Source organism: Nothoprocta perdicaria, unplaced genomic scaffold (assembly GCF_003342845.1).
Source record: "Nothoprocta perdicaria isolate Ctin4 unplaced genomic scaffold, notPer1 scaffold_133, whole genome shotgun sequence".
Classification (NCBI taxonomy): domain Eukaryota; kingdom Metazoa; phylum Chordata; class Aves; order Tinamiformes; family Tinamidae; genus Nothoprocta; species Nothoprocta perdicaria.
The window spans coordinates 512,119-533,499 of NW_020454461.1; the positions used below are offsets into that span (position 1 = coordinate 512,119).

At 42.2% G+C, this 21,381-nt stretch overlaps 1 protein-coding gene across 1 annotated transcript; it reads right to left on the minus strand.

Annotated features, from left to right (window-relative positions):
- Positions 1-3,401: 3,401 nt before the first annotated feature.
- On the minus strand, positions 3,402-9,097 carry IDNK (IDNK, gluconokinase). The gene is made up of 5 exons (XM_026033826.1): positions 9,041-9,097; positions 8,651-8,681; positions 8,141-8,227; positions 6,622-6,665; positions 3,402-4,515 (listed from the first exon to the last, which is right to left on the minus strand). Exons 1-5 carry the CDS (start codon positions 9,079-9,081, stop codon positions 4,170-4,172), a joined length of 549 nt encoding a protein of 182 aa, XP_025889611.1. The 5' UTR covers positions 9,082-9,097; the 3' UTR covers positions 3,402-4,169.
- Between the last annotated feature and the right edge of the window lie 12,284 nt (positions 9,098-21,381).

Below are 21,381 nucleotides of genomic sequence, written 5' to 3' on the forward strand. Positions count from 1 at the left end.
TTTATTTTTTGTCACAAAGTGTTGCAGCGTTAAAGGTGGTAGCATGAGGAATAGGGTCACCAGGCAGAAAACTATGCATTGTCTCTAGTAATAGAAGATGACACTCGGTGGTTTAATGGCCTGTTAGAATTGTCCTTCTGTTTGCCTTTTCTCTGAGCAGATACTTGCTGTCCCCTTCTCATTTATGTCTTTAGCCTTCTCTCTYCTGGAAGTTTCATCTACCCGTTCCTGCAGAAATCATCTCAGAGCTGGCTCTGAGCAGTCACCTCTGCTGACCAGTCAGCAGAGACCATGTGCCCAAGGCCTGGAGCTTTATTTCCCTGCTTCCCTCTTTTGCTTCCCAAGTTGAACTAACGGCCCTCACAGGATTATGTTAAAAACTGCCTTGCCTGAGTCCTTACGTCATCACACTGCTGCTAAAGAAAGCGACCTGCAAAAAGAAATGCCTTCTCCAGGCACATCAAACCTGGAAAATGCCTGGGGATGGCTAGTTTTGTAAATGTTTTGGTTAATTCTCTTCCTGTTGGGATGTCTGCATAGGGGATTAGCACCATCCCTTCAGAGCAGAGATCTGGGCAGAGGCGTTGGTTCCTTTGTTCGTCTAATTACAGCGTGCAGTCAGCGATGACGACTCCACGCTTCTCACGTGTCCTGTGCTTAGTCATTGCCATTATTGGGAATCAGCACTTCGTCTTGATTTCCTCAGCACAGCCCTGTGACGTGGTTACTGCCTCGTTCCTGCGTTGCAGCAGGGGCAGCGCTGCACGGTGCAAAGGGCAGCCGGGCGCTGCGCTGAGCCCCGTCCGTGCAGGCCACGGCAAGGCTGCTTCTCATCCCAGGCGCATCCTCCCTAGCTTCTGCAGGGCCTTCACTGCTGGAACTGCGATCCAAAACACAGACAACTTGCTGCACAGCAACTAAGAAAGAATGACCTGGACGAGTAACCAAATTGCAGCAGGATATTGCTAATACAGTGAAAGTTCATTTAAAGGAGAAAACTGAAGTAAACCAAGTGCTTGCAGAATATGCTTTTGGATGACTAGCATCTTTTCTTGTTGCTGTTCATGATAAACAGGAGAGGTGATTCTGAAAGCCCAAGACTCTTTCAGAGCAGTKGTTGATGGACTGTTTAACAGGCTGAGTTGATAGGCACTTTTTATAGGCACTTTCTGGGTTCTCCAGTTGTAGYGGCGGGGCAATCCACGTGTGTCCCTTGGAAATGCAGTTCTCCCAGTTCTCCTGCACATGAGCAGGGCTGCAGCTGCCAGACAGGCTCTTCCTGTGGTGGGAAAATGGCAACCACCCCTGCAAGCGACTGCAGCTTTGGAACATGGTGTATTAGAAACTGCAACACGCCAAAAACGTGGGGAACGGCCAAGGAGGAGAGCGGTAATCCTAGTGCCTGACCTATCGGCAAAAGTAAATCAGCCCTCGGAACCAAGGAGAAGTTGATTCCAAAGAGTCACACAAACTTCCTCTCATAAATGAAAACCAATAACACAAAAAGAGGAGCTTGGAGGAAAAGCAGGCATTGAACGTTGTCATGCATGGGTGACTTTCTCATCCTTCCTGAGAGCAAAGGTTTTTTGTGTTGCTTTTGTTCAAAGGAAGGTTCTGCTATTCTTTGGTTTTAACTTTGATTCCCTGAGATTTAAAGGTAGGGGTAACTTCTTCCCATCTCCAGTTAAGGATAACGGTAAGAAGCTTTTGGCTTTATTTTCAGATCAGTTTCATGGAGAAAAAAAAAAAGTCGTATTTTCAACATCCTGCTCTGTTCAATCATTTGTCAGCTCCCTTTAGAAATCCAAAGCTCTCACGAATGTTAACTGAGCAACATTTCGCTGGCTTAGGCACAACAAAACCTGACCCATGCCTTTGACTATTGTGGAGATTAGAAAATCAAAGTACAAAGGTCTCTTTAACAGAAGAAGTACGTAAGTGGATGTTAAGACATTCAAGCACAGAGAAGATATAGCAGGCTGAAGTAGTGAATTACTTACTTAGCAATAGTGAAATCTGCAGCTGTGATCCATAAACTTAATGGCATATCATTTAAATGGTTGATTTGCTGTTTTCCTATCATCAGCATTTGAACTAGTATGTTTCGCATTAAGCTCAAGCAAAAGGCAATCACATTCAAAGTGTGAAAGACTCRTAATAAGTCCTATCAAATTTGAGGGAAGGCTGAATCTGAAGGAATAAAATATGAGAAGTCTGTAGTAAGAATGGATTATTCTGTTTAGAAAAGAGGGACTTACAAGTCCCTGGTGCCTCAACAGGCTCCCAGTCGAGAGGGATTTCCTGATGGTGCCAGGCAGTTCGTGAGCATGGTACCAACGCAGAGATCTGCACAGGCTCTGCTGTGCTGTGCGGGTAGAGTGGAGCTTTCCAGGCTCTCCTGCTTAAAAGTTCCTTTCTTAAAAGTTGAAAATTAAAAAAGTTTAAAAAAAAAAAGTTAAAAGCTTTCTTAAAAGCTTGGAAGTTCCTTTCTTAGTTCTTTGTACCTAGTCCCTTAGGTACAAGGGGCAGAGATGGACTCTTCTTGCTTGATACTCTGTTCTGTGGCAGCATGCAGGTGCTTTCCCATCACTGCTCTGTGTTCTTCCGTGTTACTGTAYCCAGAAAAAGTGCATGTAAATCTGCATTTAAGAGTGGACATATGCACAATGCTCTGCTCTTAGAAAATGTCATAATGAGAAAATACAGAGACTTCATTAAAGATGACAGTGCCACAAGAGGGTGCCATTTCTTTTATTTTCATAGYGTCTAAACTTACTTTACAGCTCTGATCAACAGTCACTTCAGTTTCACGATTCACTTTCAGTAGACTTTGCCCCAGAGCCTTCTGCCTGGGCCGTGGCTGTTCCTCAGGACAACCATGACTGTGCAAAAATCCACTCAGGGTGAAGCATGAGGGTTTTTTTCCCCAGAACTGCTGTACAGAACATGCAGAACATCCACTGGTGGCCAGCGATAGGACGAGGGGTAATGGCCACAAGCTGAAGCATAAGAAGTTCCGTCTCCAGGTGAGGAGGAACTTCTTTACTGTGAGGGTGACAGAGCAGTGGAACAGGCTGCCCAGGGAGGCTGTGGAGTCTCCTACTCTGGAGGTCTTCAAAACCCACCTGGATGCCACCCTGTGCCACATGCTCTAGGTGTGCCTGCTTGAGCAGGAAGGTTGGACTAGAYGATCTCTAGAGGTCCCTTCCAACCTTGAATATTCTGTGATTCTGTGATTTCGAGATGCACACACTGTTCATTGCTGGCCCCTTTTCCCCCAGCTGAAACAAACAGGAATTCCTAAGACCACTTCTCTCGTGTGTGTGTGTGTATGTGTGCATCTAAATCTATTCTAAATAGATTTCCAAATAGACTGAAATAGATCTAAACAGATCTAAATCTCTTAACACTGCAAACTGAGAAGCAAGATGAACATCTTTCAGCTAGTTACCCAGATAAGAACTACTCCAAAAGCACTTCAACTCACAGGTTTTATTCAAAAAGCAATTAACTAATCCTCTAAAAAAACRAAAGTCATAAATTTGCCAGAGAATGCTTAGAACTAATAATCTGTCTGCAATTGTACGCAGGGCAGATTCCGTTCAATCTAACTTGTGGAATCCTTCCAAGGGAAATTAATGTAACGTCGTGAAAACTTTGCAGGTAAGAGGCATCTCTTCTATAACAGGAAAAAAAAATGGCAAAAATAAAAAGGGTTAAACCTTAAATTCCGTGACTATATAGAGAAGAAATATATTAGAAATGGTTTGATCTCATAGCTGTAAGAAAGCCTATTTATAAGCAGACTGGGCATAACACAGGCTTAGCTGTAAGAATAAAGCACACCAAAAAAGAGAAGTGAAAGAAGGTCCAATGCTGAAAGAATGGAAGTTAGTTTTTTTTTTTTTTTTTAAATGTCCAACAATCCTATGCTCGGTACATTCCTTTCCTGGCTGACTCGCTACAGCCGCCTTTATCAGTGTGTGCACTCTGCACAAGACGATGCCAATTCAAAGCCAATATGATGCCCCTTCCATTGTTTTTCCCAGAGCTTTCAGAGTTCTGTTTTGTGTATCGCCTTAAGAAAATAATCAAAATGCTGTTTTACAACTCTTACCTGCTTGAGAGAGCCTCTGTATATATAACTTAGAAACAACTCTGAAAATGCCTCATTCTGAAAAAATAGCGTGCTCAATTTCCAGCACTATTTCGGGAAGAGATTTTTCTATACTGACTGTAATGCAGTTTTCTGGTGCTCTAGGAGGCTCCAGGGTTTCAAACTGAGATTTAAGTAATTCAGGTGGCATAAAATGTCCTCTCCTCTTCTCCAGTCGACGAGCAATGACGTCTATAGGCCCATCCAAATGCACAAAGAGGATCTTCAGTGCTATGTTTCCTCCTGGCCTCTCTGTCTCATTGCTTGCAAGTGCTGATGCTCCACTGACTAATACACATCTATATATTTTCTTCAGCGCAGAACAGGCCAGAACTGCATCTTGTCTAGATGCTTCTTCTCTATCGAGAAGGAAGGAAAAAAAAAAAATCAAAACCCTTGGTATATTAAAGCAGCAGCTACTCCATACAGCCCTTACGGTGGGCAGCCCCTGGTTCCTTGCAGAGAAGACCCTTAGCTGTACTGACACTTTTTTGCTATTCTGACATAATTTTGAAATCAATTTGATAATGAATGTTAAGGACCTGGTTTGAAAGTATGACCAAGATAGCCTGTCTCCTACTAAAATCTCTATCTTAGGACACTTCTGTATTAGCTCCCATTCTTTTGACGAGAATATTGTGCAAAGAAGTGTCAGAGGCATTTCCTTAACTGCTGAAAAAAACTGTGACTAAATATCCTTAGAAGCTCCTGTCCATGATCTAAAAACGATGGTATGTATCTCTCRGGACAGAAATGCCTGCTGAACGAATCCAGGTGAGTGAAATGTCTGGCACAGGRAAGTACATTCTCTAATCAAATTAAAATGAGGTATATTTAACAACAATGCACATTCTTGAAACAAGCAAATGAGAACTTACAATATGTAGTACTATCAGCTAGGTGAGCCCATGCCAGCCTCAACTACTTTAAAGTAATTATACCTTGGCATGAGGCACCATTACAGCGTGTATTGCATTAAAGCGCAGAAAGCATTCGGTATTGCAAATTTCCTGGAGCTGCCCTAGGCCTGCGTGCCACAGAAAGCTGGATCGTGTCCCAACACAGCAGATACATTTCTCAGTAATGAACCCACGCTCTAACAAGGCACTCGTGACGGGCATGCACAATAACAGCCTGAGTGAAGCCCCAGTAAAGAGGCACTGGGGGAGCAGGAGATACAGGGGAAGCAGGGCTAGATGAGAAGTTTTGTCAGAAAAACACGTTGAGATTACGTTTGTAAGCAAGGTGGTGCATGGGGAAACGTGGGATTGAGCAATGCCACAGCATGGGTGACGTGTTTCTCCTTCCTCCTCCTTTCCCATGTCGCTAATGGGAGCCCAGGATCCAAGAGGCAACACAATCTAACAGAGCATCTAAGAGGAACGGGCGCTTTTCAGCTGCGATCCTCCTCTTTCTGCTTGAGCTACGTGTGTGACCAGGTGAAGCGAAGCACCCAGCACAGAAACGCAGCTGGGACAGGACAGCAGGAGTGGGATGAGTCACCGCTCTAACTAGCCGTGCCAGGCGTCCAGTTCCAAGGTGTTTAGAAGGTGTTTCGCCAGTCTGAACCTTCCCTTTGGAGTCTCCCTTAGTTTCAGATTCTAGATTTGCCAGAACGGGGATCCAGTTCCCCAGGGGTTGAGGCCCAGGAGTTCATCAGCCTGATGACATTTTTAGATGTCTCAGATGGAACTCACAAGATCTGTCCTACTGTCCACCTACTTGAAACATCAAGGCCTGGTATTGGAGACAGGTGGCCAAGAATGCAGAACAACAAATCATCATTTTTGAGAATCCTCAAATTGTTTGGAACTTGCTACTTATTCCTCTTTAATGAAGGAGGCTTGCTAGGTGATTAAGTATAATGTACCAAATTAAAACAGAGTGAAAAACAAAGTATTTGAGCTTAAAGCTACATGTTTAATTCTTCTCACTTCCAAGTTTCATAAAACTTACTTTGTTTTGCCTATTTCTGATTATCTGAGGCAAGACTAGGAAGTATATTTTAATTAATAAACTTTAAGGTTGAATGATGAATTGGTCAACTGATTTAAATTTCTGAAAATAAACACTTCTAAAGATATAAGCATTGGCAAACACAAAATCGAATCTGTTTACCAATCATTTTTGAACTGTACTTGACTGAAACTAATGAGATTTCAGAAAATGTATTCAGACCTAGTTCTTAGGTATGCAATGTCACACTTAAAATTTCCAAGATCCAGTTTTCAAAAATAAGTTCTTAATACACACACAGTAGAACGTAACTATCATTGTCAACAGCATTCCCAATATTGTTATTCAGCAGTTAACACTTATCCTTATTATGACACCTCTAATAGGTAAAAACAGAATGGCTTTACTAACTGTATTTTTATACTACATAACTTTCCGCTTTTGAATACAATAGGAAAACCACTTTGCTTTGTTCAGTTGGAACTCATCAAAGGTAGAGGTTCTCTTACCTCCTTAGTACATCATGCAGTGCACAAAGCCATGGAATCCTATCCTACGTAGGAAACAAAATTATTTATGAAATTTGAAATAATCATTTTATCATTTAGAATACCTGACTAGAAATGAGAATTAGTATTATAATGTGGAGCAAGTTTGATTCTGTATCTCTGTTGTCACTGCATAAAGCTTAAAAAGCCTAGCACATCCTGTTAACAGTAAGATGCTTTAAGTGGAATAGTACTTATATTGCAAATATCTAGAATTATCTTATGGCACTAATATACATAGCATGTGCCTTGTAAATCTTTGAAGAACAATCAAATTATTCATTGCCTCTACCAGACAATTCAAATATTAAATCTGTCCTAAGGCATCTGCTTACATAGACTGAATTGTTATTTCTTTTTCTCTGCACTTTTGGATACTCAGGTTATGCTTTGGATCAAAACTGAGGCTTCAGGAACTACTCCAAGGTGTCAACACCTGCAATAGATTAGTTATATAAATATATAAATATATAAATATATATATATTAGTTATATAAAATCACAGCAATATTTTGCAACATCTTTGCTTAATACAATTTGGAAATACAACGCAAGTGACTGATCTGTTACGATATCCTAATCATCTAATGTTGATCTTTAAACTCTTAGTATCTTTCTTCACATGTACAACCATTAAGCCTTTGCTCCCGTTTCATCTTTCAGTGCACTTACTGCAGGATGAATGGAATGACAGTGTGAAAAAAAATTGCAACTTTTTTTTTGTGACTGTAATTATGGAACAACTCCCTCACTATTCAAGAAGGCCCTAAAATTTTGCATTGCTGATATGTCAAGAAGAGCTACTTCCTTCCCGCTTGGCCCCACATGCCAATGAAAAATGGTTTAGTCAGTTGTGCCATGCTGTTTTAAAAGAGATACTCCTTTATACTCCTCCTAACCACTAAAAAAGATAAAAACTACTTATGCAAAACTAGAATATTTTTTGGTCCATAGCTAGTATTTTGAAGAAAACTCTTCAGACTTGTGTTTCCAAGGCATCTCCCAGAAAAAGTTCAATGGTGTCTCCCTGTAATGTGAGTAATTTGCTTGATCCTGCCTTTGTAAGGATTATTTATACATGTAAGCTTGATCAATCTGTTTTGGGTTGAATAGCAGTCTAAAATAAATGAATCTCCTTTTAAGTAGGATCATAAAAATGGAAGATTATGGAAAAATTACAGTAGCAACTACAAGTGGTGAGATGTACATCCAAGAGCAAAAAGTTCATCTGACTAATGTATTTAACTCTACGTAAAACATGTTTTCTAAACGCAGGGTTTTGTATATTGACTAAGAGGCAGAGATTTCTAACAGATGCTGATTCAGAGCTTAACTACCTGAGAACTATCAAATATAATCCTCCCTCTCTACCCAGCTACAGTCCTGCAGGTTTAACATGTTTAAAGTCAGTCCACCTTACATAAGGCGCATAAAGAAAAGTGTGTTGATGGCCATTCTGCCAGGATTTATACAAAGTTACCTCATCATTTAGGGGTATTCCTTCTGCCATCTTCTTTTTATTCTCTGGAGAATGATAATCATCTGCATCGTAGAACTTCCATCCCAACTAAGTGTGGTGGGGAAAAAATAAAGGAATTAGGGATCATTCCCCTAAACCCGATTAGCAAATAAGAATCTCAGACTGTATCAAGACACCTAAAGAATCACACGCCTCTTGCACGGTATGAATCACCATTTATGCAATGATGCTTGCTGTAACCACAAAGTAAGATTACCAAGAAGCAGAAAGAGGTGATGCATAACAGTTGTTGCTGTTCACGTACGTTTAGGCTATGCTGCACTTGATCCTGACTTAGTGAGAAGGCAAACTGACCTGATATTTGTTGTGCCATGTGCTAATACCAGCTGTTTGTGACTACAGGCTGCCAGGGTAGCAAGAAAAAAATCAACTTATATAAACAAATAATTAAATAGATCAGTAAGTGAATGGCAAGGGACACCCCACAGCTGGACGCTGACACAAGCCTACCTTGGCTGCCAGGCGGGACCCCACCGTGGTTCTGCAAGCGAACACAGCAAGTCTGTTAGATATTTATCACCTTAAAGCCCCTTTCCTCAGGGAGATGAGCCACCCTCCCTCCCGCCCACTCCGTACAACCGCCCATGGCCACCAACATCCCCCAGCTCCAACATCCCCCAGCTCTTCTTCCAGGTGTCAAAGAGGAAAACACGGYGCTTGGCTGCACCACACACACCAACATTTCCAAACCGCCAGCGTGCCTCCTCGTAACCCCAGCACGGTTAATAATTAACCTTATAAAAGCCACCCGCACATCAAGAACGCCAGCCGGGCAGCAGGGCGCCCGCGGGGCCCGACGCGCGGCACCCCCAGGGCCGCCCGCCCGCCCGCGCTACCTACTTGCCCGAGCCGCTCACGCCCATGACCACCAGCAGCACCATGGCGGGACCGCGGCGCCTCCGACACCGCCACGGGCTCCACCGGCCCGGCCCGGCCCGGCCCCTTCCCGGCGCGGCGCCGCCTCCCTGCCCGCCGCGCCGCCCCCGCGGCCGTGTCGTGTCGTGTCGGGCTGCCGGTCCCGGCCGGGTCGTGTCGGACTGGCGGCTCCGCTGCCTGTGGCTGCCGGCGGCCCCGCCGCCATGGGGGCGCCGCGGGGCTCGCCCTAAGATGGCGGGTGCCGCGGAGCGGAGCCGGCCCCGCGACCGCGCGGGAGAAGGGGCTAGCAGCAGCGGGAAGAGAGGCTTTTATTTATGTATACGCTTATGTAGTTAGTTATTTACTACTGCCCCACACTCCTGCTTTCTCTGTTTTTTTTTTTTTTTTTTTTTTTTTTTTTTTTTTTTTTTTTTATGGCAGCGCCAGGGAGGGTGTGCAAGTCCTGCTGGCCAAGCCCGGCACTTGGGTCTCTGAGCTCCCAAAGCAGGGCAGTGTGGCTCCCGCAGCCTGCGGGGATTTCTGCCTCTTCAGTGTGATCCACAGCCTCAGAGCCAACGAGTCGTTGAATCCTTATGGTTGGAAAATCCTTATGGTTGGAAAATCCCTTTAAGATCGTTGCGTCTGTAAGCCTCTCAACACCCTGCCTGATAAACCATGTCCCTAGGTGCCTCATCTACACGTTTCTGGAGGGACGGTGACTCCACCACTGCCCCGGGCAGCCTGTTCCACTGCTCRACTACTCTTGCCATGTAGAATTTCTTCCTAATATCTAACCTGAAACTCCCCTGGTGCAACGTGAAGCCATTCCCTCTTGTTCTATCTGTAGTTACTTTGGAGAAGAGATCAATCCCTGCCTCACTACAACYTCCTTTCAGGCAGTTACTGAGAGCGATAACTTCTCCCCTGGGCCTCCTCTTCTCCAGACTAAATAGCCCCAGCTCCCTCAGCCGCTCCTCGCGGGGTCTGTGCTCCAGGCGCTTCTCCATCTTCCTTGCCCTGCTCTGGACAAGCTCCAGCACCTCAGTACTTGTAGTGAGGAGACCTTYATCTAGTGAGGGGCCCCAAACTGAGCACATCTGCCCAAGTGTATCCACGTGGCCTGTGTCACCGAGCCRCTGCCGCCCCTGCGGGTGGCCTCACTGGAGGAGACGGCCGCCTCGGCCAGCCCTCCCCTCCCTCGCACCTCTCTTGCTGCCCTCTTGCTTGCATCTTTTACAGGTGCAAGGATCTTAACTTCATTTGCTCTTGAATTGCAACTATGTGATAGTCTTGCTTGCCTCTTTTCCTTCTGCCCCCTACCCCCCCAATACCTCTTCTGTCTGATTTGGTCCTTCAAGCTTTCTTGTAATTCCTAGCATTTGATTTATACCTGCAGCCTAATAACATATGCAAATTAATAAACCTGCTAAAGGGATACAACAGGGGCAATGCCTAGACTCCCAGCTGCRTCAGACACACCAATATCAGGTGCACTAGGGTCAGCATAGACTGTTTACTGCCTCCCATCCAAGGGGTTTTCCATGGACATTTCCCAGTTGAGGCGCAGARGAGCAATGCCGAGAGGGTGCTGTATACATTGTGCATATGTCCAGTACCTAGAAGCCTCCTGCTGTATGCACATACTGTACCCACGTGCAGCGAGCAGGCCCTGCTCATGCCGGTCTCGCCTCGAGGCTCTGGTGCAGCAGCTGTAGGTCAGCGTGCCCCATTGAGCTCCTTTTCCCATGGCCAGGGAGGCCTGGCTGGCTTCCATCGCCCGTCTCCTCGGCACGCTGTATTGTCTCACGCCCATGCCTATTTGTATGACTGATTTTTTGTGCTTTAGCAACAGTACTGTTCTTCAAAGATTAAATTCTGAATACAAAAGGCAGTGTTTATTGGGGCTGTGAAGGCTGTTCTAACCTGTGGCTTAAGAAGAGCACACAGCCCATTATGTATGSCCTGCTTTAGTGTCAGACTAAAAGAGACGCTGCTTTAGATCATTGTAGACATTTATTTTGAAATCTAACCAGGAGAGCTCTTGTTGTATGTCTGTTTTCTAAGAGTCCCTTTTTCAGTGTGGTCTCTGGAGGAAGACAATGAGAACTTTCCCATCTAGCTCTTTTTCAGCTTCCTTTCTTAGAATTCATCTTTGCAGAATTTTATCATGCCCGAGCCAGAGAAACCACTTTGCTAGTGCTGCAAAGAGTGCAGTGACACAGCAGCAGCCGTGAGGAATAACATAAATTCATGCATATAAAAAGAACTAGGTGAAAGTCTGTTCACAGAAAACACTGCAGTTTAAATAGAAACTAGGGACAAGAAGGTATGTTGATTTAGCCTGCTTTAAAGTCTTGCAAATTTTGCGCTAGTTTGATATCTTTGAGGTATGAAGGCGTCAGCATAGACACACCTGGAGGATGTGGGATCTCAGACCTATAGCTCATGCTCCATTTGGATGGCTTTTGCCTGCAAGCCTAGGTGAATGCAGAGCACACTGTGCTGTTTGTGCCCGGGTGGTTTATGTGGCACATGGATAGGAGAGTTGCTCTGAGCTCGTGCAGTGGGCATGGCGAGCATGGGCATGGCGAGCTCTTATGGACCTTTCGAGGTTAGTCTGAACTGCCACTTTTTACAGCCAAACATGCAGAAACTGCAAGCAAGTCGAAAATCTAAATGTTCTACTCACACAGTTTCCTTTTGGAAAAAGGCTATGTTCAACGGAGCTCAGGTGTCTATGACTGTAATGGAGGGAAAAGATAGCTGACAATGGGAGGGAAACAAGGAAGTATCTAGGAAAAAACTAAAGTGCTGGACAGTGATGAAGTGCTGGACACCAGTGATGATTATGTGATATTGAATGTTCTATTGTAGCAACATGAGTGACTTGCTAGTTTGTTAAACACCACTGATACCAATGTTGAGCATGGCCCAGTAAACATATTCTGTAGACGGTRAATACTGAGTTGCCATAATAGGCAATAGTGCTAATTCTAAATGTAGTAAAACAATATTTTTTACACATTTATGAATATTTGACCTTATATGATAGATTTATCTATGTATTAATGTAACTGGAGTTTTAAAGAATGTTTTATAATAATATTTTCTAAAGTATGCTTTCCTATGATAGAAGCCTTTTTTTCARAATAAAAAATACGAAGTCAGTCTTATTTCCTAAAGTTAAAATGGACAGCATGACTTTATTTGAATCAAGCCTTTGAAGAAATTATCAGGAAGCATATTAAGTCACCCACTGCCTATGAAACATTTATTTCCTTTGCAGAGCACTCCAAGTGATGTAAGGAGTGATAAATGTGTTGCCTTTTTTTACAGCCGTTTGTCTTTGACCACTTCACTGAGATTAGAACAGCCTGTATTTCACTGGCTTACTAAGAATTTCTTAACACAGACCAAAACCTTGCAAGTTACTAGGCTCTTAGCCCAGCAACGCAGTCTACAAATTACTAATGGACCATAATGATAGTTTTAAGGTGCCCATTGACCAAACACAAATTATATTTTAGTAGCAGTGGCACTGTGCTAAAGCAAATTGAATTTTCCTGGTATCTTACTTGAATTCCTGTCTGTCTAATTTTGAGGCAGTGAGAATTGTTTCATTCACATGTGAATTTTTGAGAGATCCAAATGTCTCATATTTCACAGACTATCAATTTCTATTGCTGGTGTTAACAAACTTAAAAATGCCCCTGGTCATTTACACCCAGTCAGGTTTGCTAATCTCATTCCCAGAATTAAAATTTTAATCTATCTTTCACAACAGCCATTGAGATTCTCTTGACATTGACAGCAACAGACCATAACTCCTTTTTTAACCAGATAATTACAGTTTTAACTGATTTGAATATTACAAAAATATTCTCTGTTTTACAGATTTTTTTTAATAATGTATATCTTTGTGTTTTATGAAAGACTCTAATCTAACATGGTATAAGATTATCAAACAGCTATTTCTTGTCAATGTATTTGAAGCTCGTCTTGCCAGGAGTTCACTTCTGCTACAGCTTGGGCTAAACTACCATGAGAACTAGTGTTCACAGGGCTACGTGAGAGGCGGATCACTCCTTGTGTGGATATTGCACAGAAGAAAGAGGAAAGGGAGGAAAAYAAACAAGCTGTACAGGCACAGAAACCTGCAGGCACCCTGGAGGTAGTGAAACAGAGCAGTTACATTCAGATTCCTCCTAGTGTAGTTCATTTGGTTTGTGCAGATGTAATAATTTGTATTACTAGTCAGCTAGGCAGCAGACTGGATAAAGCTCATGTAAAAGATTGGGTCTTAACAGGATGGCATTATGTATGTTTCATACATAATTTGCTTAAAATGTTTTTAGTTAATTCCTATATCCATTAAGATCTGTGATTGCTTTGGTTTGAGGTGAGTAAGGCAGCTGACCTGTATAGCTGCAATAGAACATTCAATATCGCATACAGATACATCCACACAAAATATGCTTTTTGTTACTTTTTATTTCTTTAAACATAATAATGTGGAGGAGTATTGTATTTTGGTTTTGTATTTTGTTAATTGGGAATCAGGAAATTTATTGTGATGCTGTAGTTGAAGAGTGAAGAGTAATTGGCATTGATGCCATAGAATAGGTGCCTTCTTTCTAGTACTGAAAATTCATAATATTCAGCATGATGGCAGAATGTATAGATTGGTTTGAAGCTTTGATGTAGTTGTACAAATGAGTTGTGTGGTTTCCTGAATTCCAATGTACTCACTGGATTCAAGCAGGAGACAATTAAATGTAAATATTTTCCAGGCTTTTATGTGTTACATTTAACATGTAGTAACAGGTGAAATTAAAATACAGAGATGAAGGATAAAACATGGGATAATAAGAAGTCCCCCCCCCCAAAATCTTTTCCATAAAGTTCTTGCCTTGCACTAGACTCTTCAGACTTCTTTTTTTTTTTTCTTTCCCCAGACACTACATTTTAAAATAGACACTGAGTATCTTTAAAAGGTGAATATTTTATGGMATTTAGGAGTGTCTGAGCCTTTCTGGTTTGACTTATTACTTGATACTGAACTCATAGAAGTACGTAAAGCTTTGTCATAAACTTGAATTAGTCACCTAATTTTAGAAAGGGGACATAAATTATGAATTCAGTAACTCTGGTAAGGTTTTACCAGAAGCATTTTATTTAACTATACTTGTATCTGTCTCTTTCTCCAAAACGGAGAACTCCAAAACTCCTATWAAAAAAAAAAAAAAAAGGCTTCTTAAAACTTGCCAGCAACATCCAGCATCACAGATACTGATTTATTTTATAAACATGAGAGATGAGATACACTGGATTAGCTCTACTTCCTCAGTCATAAAGGGAAGAAAGGTTACCYTTCAAAGAGCTAAGGCTCAAATTACTCACACCTTTAGGGATTCAAATGAAATCTTGAATATATAGTGACAGTAAATACATTGAGAATTTATGAGATGTTTACTGTAAGRAGTGGCAGCACAGTAGAATAGTGTTTTGTTCTGTACTAGCCAGAATTCCTYCTCATTATGATATAAATTGGCTTCAAATTTTGGCTGTTTTAATTAAAATGATAATGAAAGTTTTCAGGATCTGCTTTACATAATGTGAAATCAGTCTAAATTCCTTTGCTCATAGAGTAGATACTGGGAGGCCAAGGAGAACTCAGGACAAGCAAAGCGACTCTCTGCTCCAAACATCATTGCACAGTACTGAAAAACAATGTCTCTGGTTGATAGATATGAAAGGCTTTCAGCAATTTGGGATCAGTAAATCAAACTAAAGCTGCAGTGACTTTTACAAAAATCAGATTAAGTATTTGTATGTGTTGCCTCATGCCTTTTTTTTTCATAATGAAGTGCGGTGCCATAGAGTACATTGCACAGGAAATAAGGTAGTAATTTTTATTTTTTTATTATACTTTCCCATTTTCAATACAAAGGAAAAAATGGGTTTTTTTCTTCACTGTTCCTATATGACACAGTATGTTCTCGTATTGACCCTGCAGCTGAAGAAATGACCAAGTAACTGAATCTAATTGTAGTTAAGAATGTAATACTTTGTATTCTGGTAAAAAGTGTGCAAATCCTAGTTAACTAATTCTATATACAGAATCTTAAGAAAACATAAATCTAAGTGTTAAGTACGCTTAGTTCTAAACACAGAAGCTATTCTTAATTCCTTTTGAATTTTCTAGGAACAACAAGGGAAACACTGTATTTGGCTTACCTGGGGATCAGTGGATTCTCTTTTGAGAAAGTTAATGTAGATAAGCAATGGAAAATTAAKTTTTTTCTGACATGTTAATTTCCCCTTAGGCTTTTAAAATAATTTCATGGGCTGTATTGTATCAGTGTAAYCCAAAATAGATGCAGTTGATAGGAACTCAAAGTTTTCACAAGAACCTTGCAGAACTTGAATGTAAGAAGTCAAGGTCTGTATTCTCKAAAGAATCCTCTCTGTGACATTACAAATGTGAACAAACTAACATAACCAGAGCATCACAGAGTGATTGAGGTTGTTAGGGACCTGAAGGGAGCATCTAGTCCAAATAGCAGCAGTCCTCACAGTGTTCAACAAATGCAAATCTATATRAAAGCTTGTTCAGTAATATTATGTATTTTTTAAAGCTATGTTGGAAATGTATAAATTCAAGAGACTGGAAAAATGGGTGGTTGTTTTAGTCCCAAATAGCAGCTGATGCTCCAGCAGTGTAGTTGAAAGGTAACTGAAAGTGACTGCTTTCTGTTCTGGGCTCGTGTCTGGTGCTTGGTGCTTCTCTGGAGCAGAGTCAGGAGAACACCTGAACCTTTCTACCCAAATGTAGGAGGCTGCTGAGGACACAGAGCTATGGGAACAATTTCTTGTAGTCTCTTCAAGAATAAATCTAGCAAGTTTGCAGATGACACCAAGCTGGGTGGAGTGGCCGACACTCCGGAGGGCTGTGCTGCCATCCAGAGGGACCTGGACAGGCTGGAGAGTTGGGCAGAGAGGGACCTCATGAGGTTCAACAAGGACAAGAGCAGGGTCCTGCACCTGGGCAGGAATAACCCCAGGCACCAGGACAGATTAGGGGTCGACCTGCTGGGGAGCAGCTCCACGGAGAGGGACCTGGGAGTCCTGGTGGACACCAAGTTAGCCATGAGGCAGCAGTGCTCTCGTGGCCAAGAAGGCCAATGGGCTCCTGGCTGCATCAGGAGGATGTTGGCAGCAGGGGGACGGAGGGGATCCTGCCCCTCTGCTCAGCTCTGGGGAGGGCAAACCTGGAGTACTGTGTGCAGTTCTGGGCTCCCCAGTATAGGAGGGAYGTGGAGCTTCTGGAGAGGGTCCAGAGAAGGGCAACCAGGATGATTAAGGGAATGGAACATCTCTCGTATGARGAGAGRCTGAGTGAGCTGGGCCTGTTTTCTCTGGAGAAGAGAMGGCTCAGAGGGGATMTGATTAATATGTATAAGTTCAGGAAGGGAGAATGCAGGGAGGAAGGGGACARGCTGTTYTCACTGGTGGCCAGYGAYAGGACGAGGGGTAATGGCCACAAGCTGRAGCACRAGAAGTTCCGTCTCCAGGTGAGGAGCAACTTCTTTCCTGTGAGGGTGACAGAGCAGTGGAACAGGCTGCCGAGGGAGGCTGTGGAGTCTCCTACTCTGGAGGTCTTCAAAACCCACCTGGATGCCACCCTGTGCCCCGTGCTCTTGGGTGTGCCTGCTTGAGCAGGAAGGTTGGACTAGATGATCTGTAGAGGTCCCTTCCAACCTTAAATATTCTGTGATTCTGTGAATCTGTGGTGGCTAAAGAGGTCACCACTGTTTCCACTGGAGTTTAAATGAGATTAGAACCGGCTTCTGCAAGATTACCTTTTCACTGTAAAAGCTTCTAGTCTCCATTGAAAGTACAGCTTCAACAAGATTTTTTTTTGTCTTCTCATCTGTCACTTGCCTTCTAACAGCACCCTGTTAGAAATAAAATTTATGTACTCTGTGTTTCAGCATTACTTAGGGTAACAACAACAATGTACACTAGGGTAGTACCATTAATTTTGAAAGCACTCAAAACATTAGTAAAATGTATCCACCTGCTGAGTTTGGATGTTGGCATGGTAAATAAAAAGTATGATTTATAATGCTGCTCCTGAAAGTAACTTCTAAGTTTACTGTTACTGAGTAGTTAACTGTRAATGCTTTTGAAATGTGCTTTCTTGGTGCACCTATTTGTTTGTTTGATTTTGTTTTGCATTTGCTTATTATGCATCCTATTCCTGAGTAGTCAAACCCTCCTGCAGTCACTTATAAATATAGTTAAATGTTATGCTGTACAGCTTCTCCACCAACAAAGATAATTACAGTTTAGGATCCTGCCCTTGTTAGCTCTTATGTAATTAAAAGATCTAAATCAATAAAAGCAAATAAGCCTTGAAGTATTTTAGAAAGGAATTAATAACAAAAAATCAGAGCTACAAAGACAGTTGTATCAGAAAGTGAATACTGTTGCATATGGTTATTTAAAAATCAAGGTGCTAATTATTTTAATAACAGATTCTGTGTAGAAATAAGATGCTGGCAAGATTAACAAACCTGAAATACCTGTATATGAACCACATTCTTCCAGWACTCCTTAATTTGTTGACAAAATCTACTAAGAACCTGACTTTGCTTGCATGYAAAGCAGAAGTTTTATTTTGTGGACTTGACTTAGGCTAATAAGAGCCARGTATAAGATTTAATGTTCCTTATAGACCCTTCAAGCATTCTGGCTTGAAAAATTTCTTTAAACATGTTTAAAGTTACACAAATACCAATGTAGACAAAGGATTCAAAAAGCAAATTATATGATAAAAGTATTTAAAGAAAAAGGGGGAAAAAAAAGCAGAAGAAAAAGAACTGTAAAATGGCCAATGCCAGTCTGAACACCTTCAGCTGTTTCCAAGTGTTTGTGAAGCAGCTTTGTGAATGTGGAAACAGGACCGCATTGCAAACAAGTTCTGCCCAGCAGTGTCCAAATTTACCTTGTAATAGTAACAGTGTGAAACAACACACTCCATGTGTACATGTGTATGTGTTATACGTGTGTGCTTGCATTTGTATGGAGTTAACTTCAGCAGGTACTTGGTTGAGCAAGATATTTAGGATTCTGAGAGCTCTCTGACGCCTGGCTCTGAAGACACTGCAAGATTGGTCAGATTTTCTGTATATTGTGAGTAATATTAGTGCAATGATCAACATTCAACAATTTTTTTTTTTCCCTGTGGAATAATCCTCATTAAAGTTCATTAATTATTTTTAAAAATTTAGTTAGTTGGTTTAACAGACATTATTCTTATTCTTACCTTTTTAAACACTCATTTAGATAAATATGAAGAGAAACCATTCAGCCTATAGGTGGGCACTACCTCATTATTCCTCCTGTCAACACCAATCATAATTCTGCAAATGCACCTCTAGCTATTAAAAATTGAAGCTTTTCTGGTGAGCAGATGCAGTTTCATGTGCATTGCAAGGTTTTTTTCTCATGCAGAGATCCAGTCAAGAAAGCACAGCTGCAATTTTGAGCTTGATCCTGAGATGCAGAGTGCCTTCATCTGGACTATTGAATCATCCATGTGAGACTGTTTCTTGGATTTAGCAGAGACTGGTGAGATATGTGGATGTGATACCCCGCCCTGCGTCCAGCAAGAGACAGTCCTTTTAGGTAATAAAATAGCCTGACATCTGAAACCATCAGTTGTGTTACATGCAAAACCAGCTGATATTTCAGCCATGTGAGCTGCACGGTTGGTAACAAGGGCTGCTGCATTGGTAAAATGAGAGAAGTTAAAGAGAAGTGGCAGTGATGGAAGCGGTGGCAGTGGCAGTGGCAGTGAGGAACAGGGTGCCGGGAGGAGAGAGGCAGTGCTGGGGGCTGCGGAGGAGGCGCTGCCTGCTGCTGCTCTCCTGGCCCTGCTGTTAGCAAGCATGCCTGCTTGTCTTCTCCAAAACGCACRGGCATGTAAGAGTGTAGATGTGTGGAAGTGTAATGGAAAGTCACCTGTCCCTACCGGCAGAAGTTCCTTGGTGAAGCCCTGTACGTAGTGAATCATGATGATCATCTCACTGACTTTGTACCTTCTGAAGAAAAGGCTCTGAGCTGACATTGGCCCTAGTGGTGATGGACTCATGTGGGTTAGAATCAATGGCAGGTTTGTTCCAGCAGGTTGTGTTCAGAAGTGGCATTGTGCAACGCTGTTTGACAGGCAGGTAAAAGCTTTTCGGTATCTGAGCTTATAGGTGACATCTGCAGGAAGCTTGGTAAGAAGCTGGTACTGCAAAGGCAACCCCTGATTCTGGAATGGTGTGTGGTATCGCTTTCCTAGCACCTCTTCCTGAGTCTCAGCTGAGGCTGCCATACCTTCTGCAGCAGGAGCAGCAGCAGGAGCAGGAGAAAGCACCCTGTCCTGCCCTGCCCTGGCTCCCGCTGTGAGCCCTGCACTTGTCCTCCTGCCTCCAGGCTGTGAGCAGCAGCCTGGGGGTCTGTCAGCACCGAGCAAGCTGGGGCACGTCCCTGCTCCTGTCTGTGGGGCGCTAGCTTCTTCTGCGGGCAGAACAGTGACTAAAGATATGACCAGTAGCCCTCCATTATAGTGAATTTGGCTCACGGTAATTGTTTCGGTTGGACTAGATGACTCTAGAGGTCCCTTCCAACTTTAACCATTCTGGGATTCTGGGATTCTGTGTTTGCTTTGAAATACAACCTTGAAAATCCTGCTTACTTCTGTGCTACTTTCAAAGAGTTTGTTTTACAGACTTTGCCTTTTCTTTTGCACAATGAACCTGTGGGATTTTTTTTTTTAATATAAAAAAGTAGAAACCCTCGATGAATTAAAGTTTCAGCTGTGTCCTCATTGCAATCAGTAGGACTTCTGCTATTTAAATATTTATTTCTTTGTAAATTATGTATCTTCAAATACTCTAGGGTTTGCTAAGACAGTAATAAGAATTATTAAAAATGCATTAATATTTTATATACAGTTTCCAAATTACTAGTGTAATATTCAGATATGAGAGACTTTCTATTTCCAGATGCAAAACAACCCTTTTTCTTAACAATTGTTTGTTGTTATGAAGTGGAATTGATTGTGGGATTTTTTCCCTTCCAAACGTTTTCTTAAGCTTGAAACAAAAATCTGCAGTGGATATGGGATCTGTTTGAGTACATTACCTCTGAAGAGCTTATTTCCTTTTGTCCCTTGAGAACTGCCTAGTATATCCAGCTCTATTGCTATCTGTTGTGTTTTTTTCTTTTCAGTTTTTAATTTGAAGCAACTTCTGTAACACTGTTCTTAAATGAAGTGTTTTTTAAGGGTAAGCCAAATTATCTGCACTTTATGTTAACAAATAAAATATTGCACAGCAATTTATATGCAATAAAAAGAGACAGATGAGAAGTCAGTAAGCAATATTACATGAATATTCTAGGCTGAAGTTCACTTTATTTCAGTACGGTTTTAGTCTTTGCCTCTGGATACATTTTGCACATAGTGGGCTTTTCAAGAGAAGGCTGTGGAAGAAAAAGCATACGCACAAGTGTTTGCAAACTTTTTGCCTTAGTATAAAGAAGTTATTTGGTGAGCTGAGTCCTTGGTAAGGCATCCAGACCTTGCTCAGCAGACCCACACTTCCAGGACACGAGGGAAGCTCCGACTTCTCTGTGGACCATGYGGGCTGAGAGCCAAGCCCGACTTCCCTGCGTGTAGTTAACTTTGAACTGCTACCTGAAACTTAAGCTCGTTGCTGGAACAAACTCCCTCCCTTTTTAGCCTTCTCCCTTCTTTTTAGGAAATATTCCAAAGAAAGTTGGTATCCAGACTGTTTTCTTAAAAGAACCCTATCTCTGCCAGTGCTCACCCCATTGCAGWAGGGTTGAGTTCCAATCTAAGTGGCACTGAAATTGATTTAATGAAGCTGCTGTTTATGGTATTGTGGCCACTGCTAATTGGCCAGGCCTGGAGGTGATGGGTGGATTGATGGGGTTAGAGGAGGAAGGATAGGGATGTTGCTGTGGGAATGCTGAATTGTCTCTCTGCTCTACCAGTCCTAGTCCTTGAGGTCTGACCCTAGACAGGCATCTTCGCTGCTTCAGCAATTGTGTGCAGGGGTTAATACTTGAATATTTGGAGTACACATATACATATATATTTGCTTAAATTAGAGACCTTAATGCAAGGAGTCAATGTGCTGACTGTTCCCTTGACAGTTACATTCCGTAATTTAAATCCATGCTGGAATCAAAGTGCAATTCCAGCTTAACAGCGGTCCTTGCTACCCCTGAATCTAACCTCACATATG

Excerpts from the sequence above, each read along its gene's own strand:
- IDNK (XM_026033826.1), bottom strand. The coding sequence starts at position 9,081 with ATGGTGCTGCTGGTGGTCATGGGCGTGAGCGGCTCGGGCAA. Across the intron at positions 8,682-9,040 it reads GGCGTGAGCGGCTCGGGCAA|AACCACGGTGGGGTCCCGCC; the intron begins GTAGGTAGCGCG and ends GTTCGCTTGCAG. Across the intron at positions 8,228-8,650 it reads GGTCCCGCCTGGCAGCCAAG|TTGGGATGGAAGTTCTACGA; the intron begins GTAGGCTTGTGT and ends CACCACACTTAG.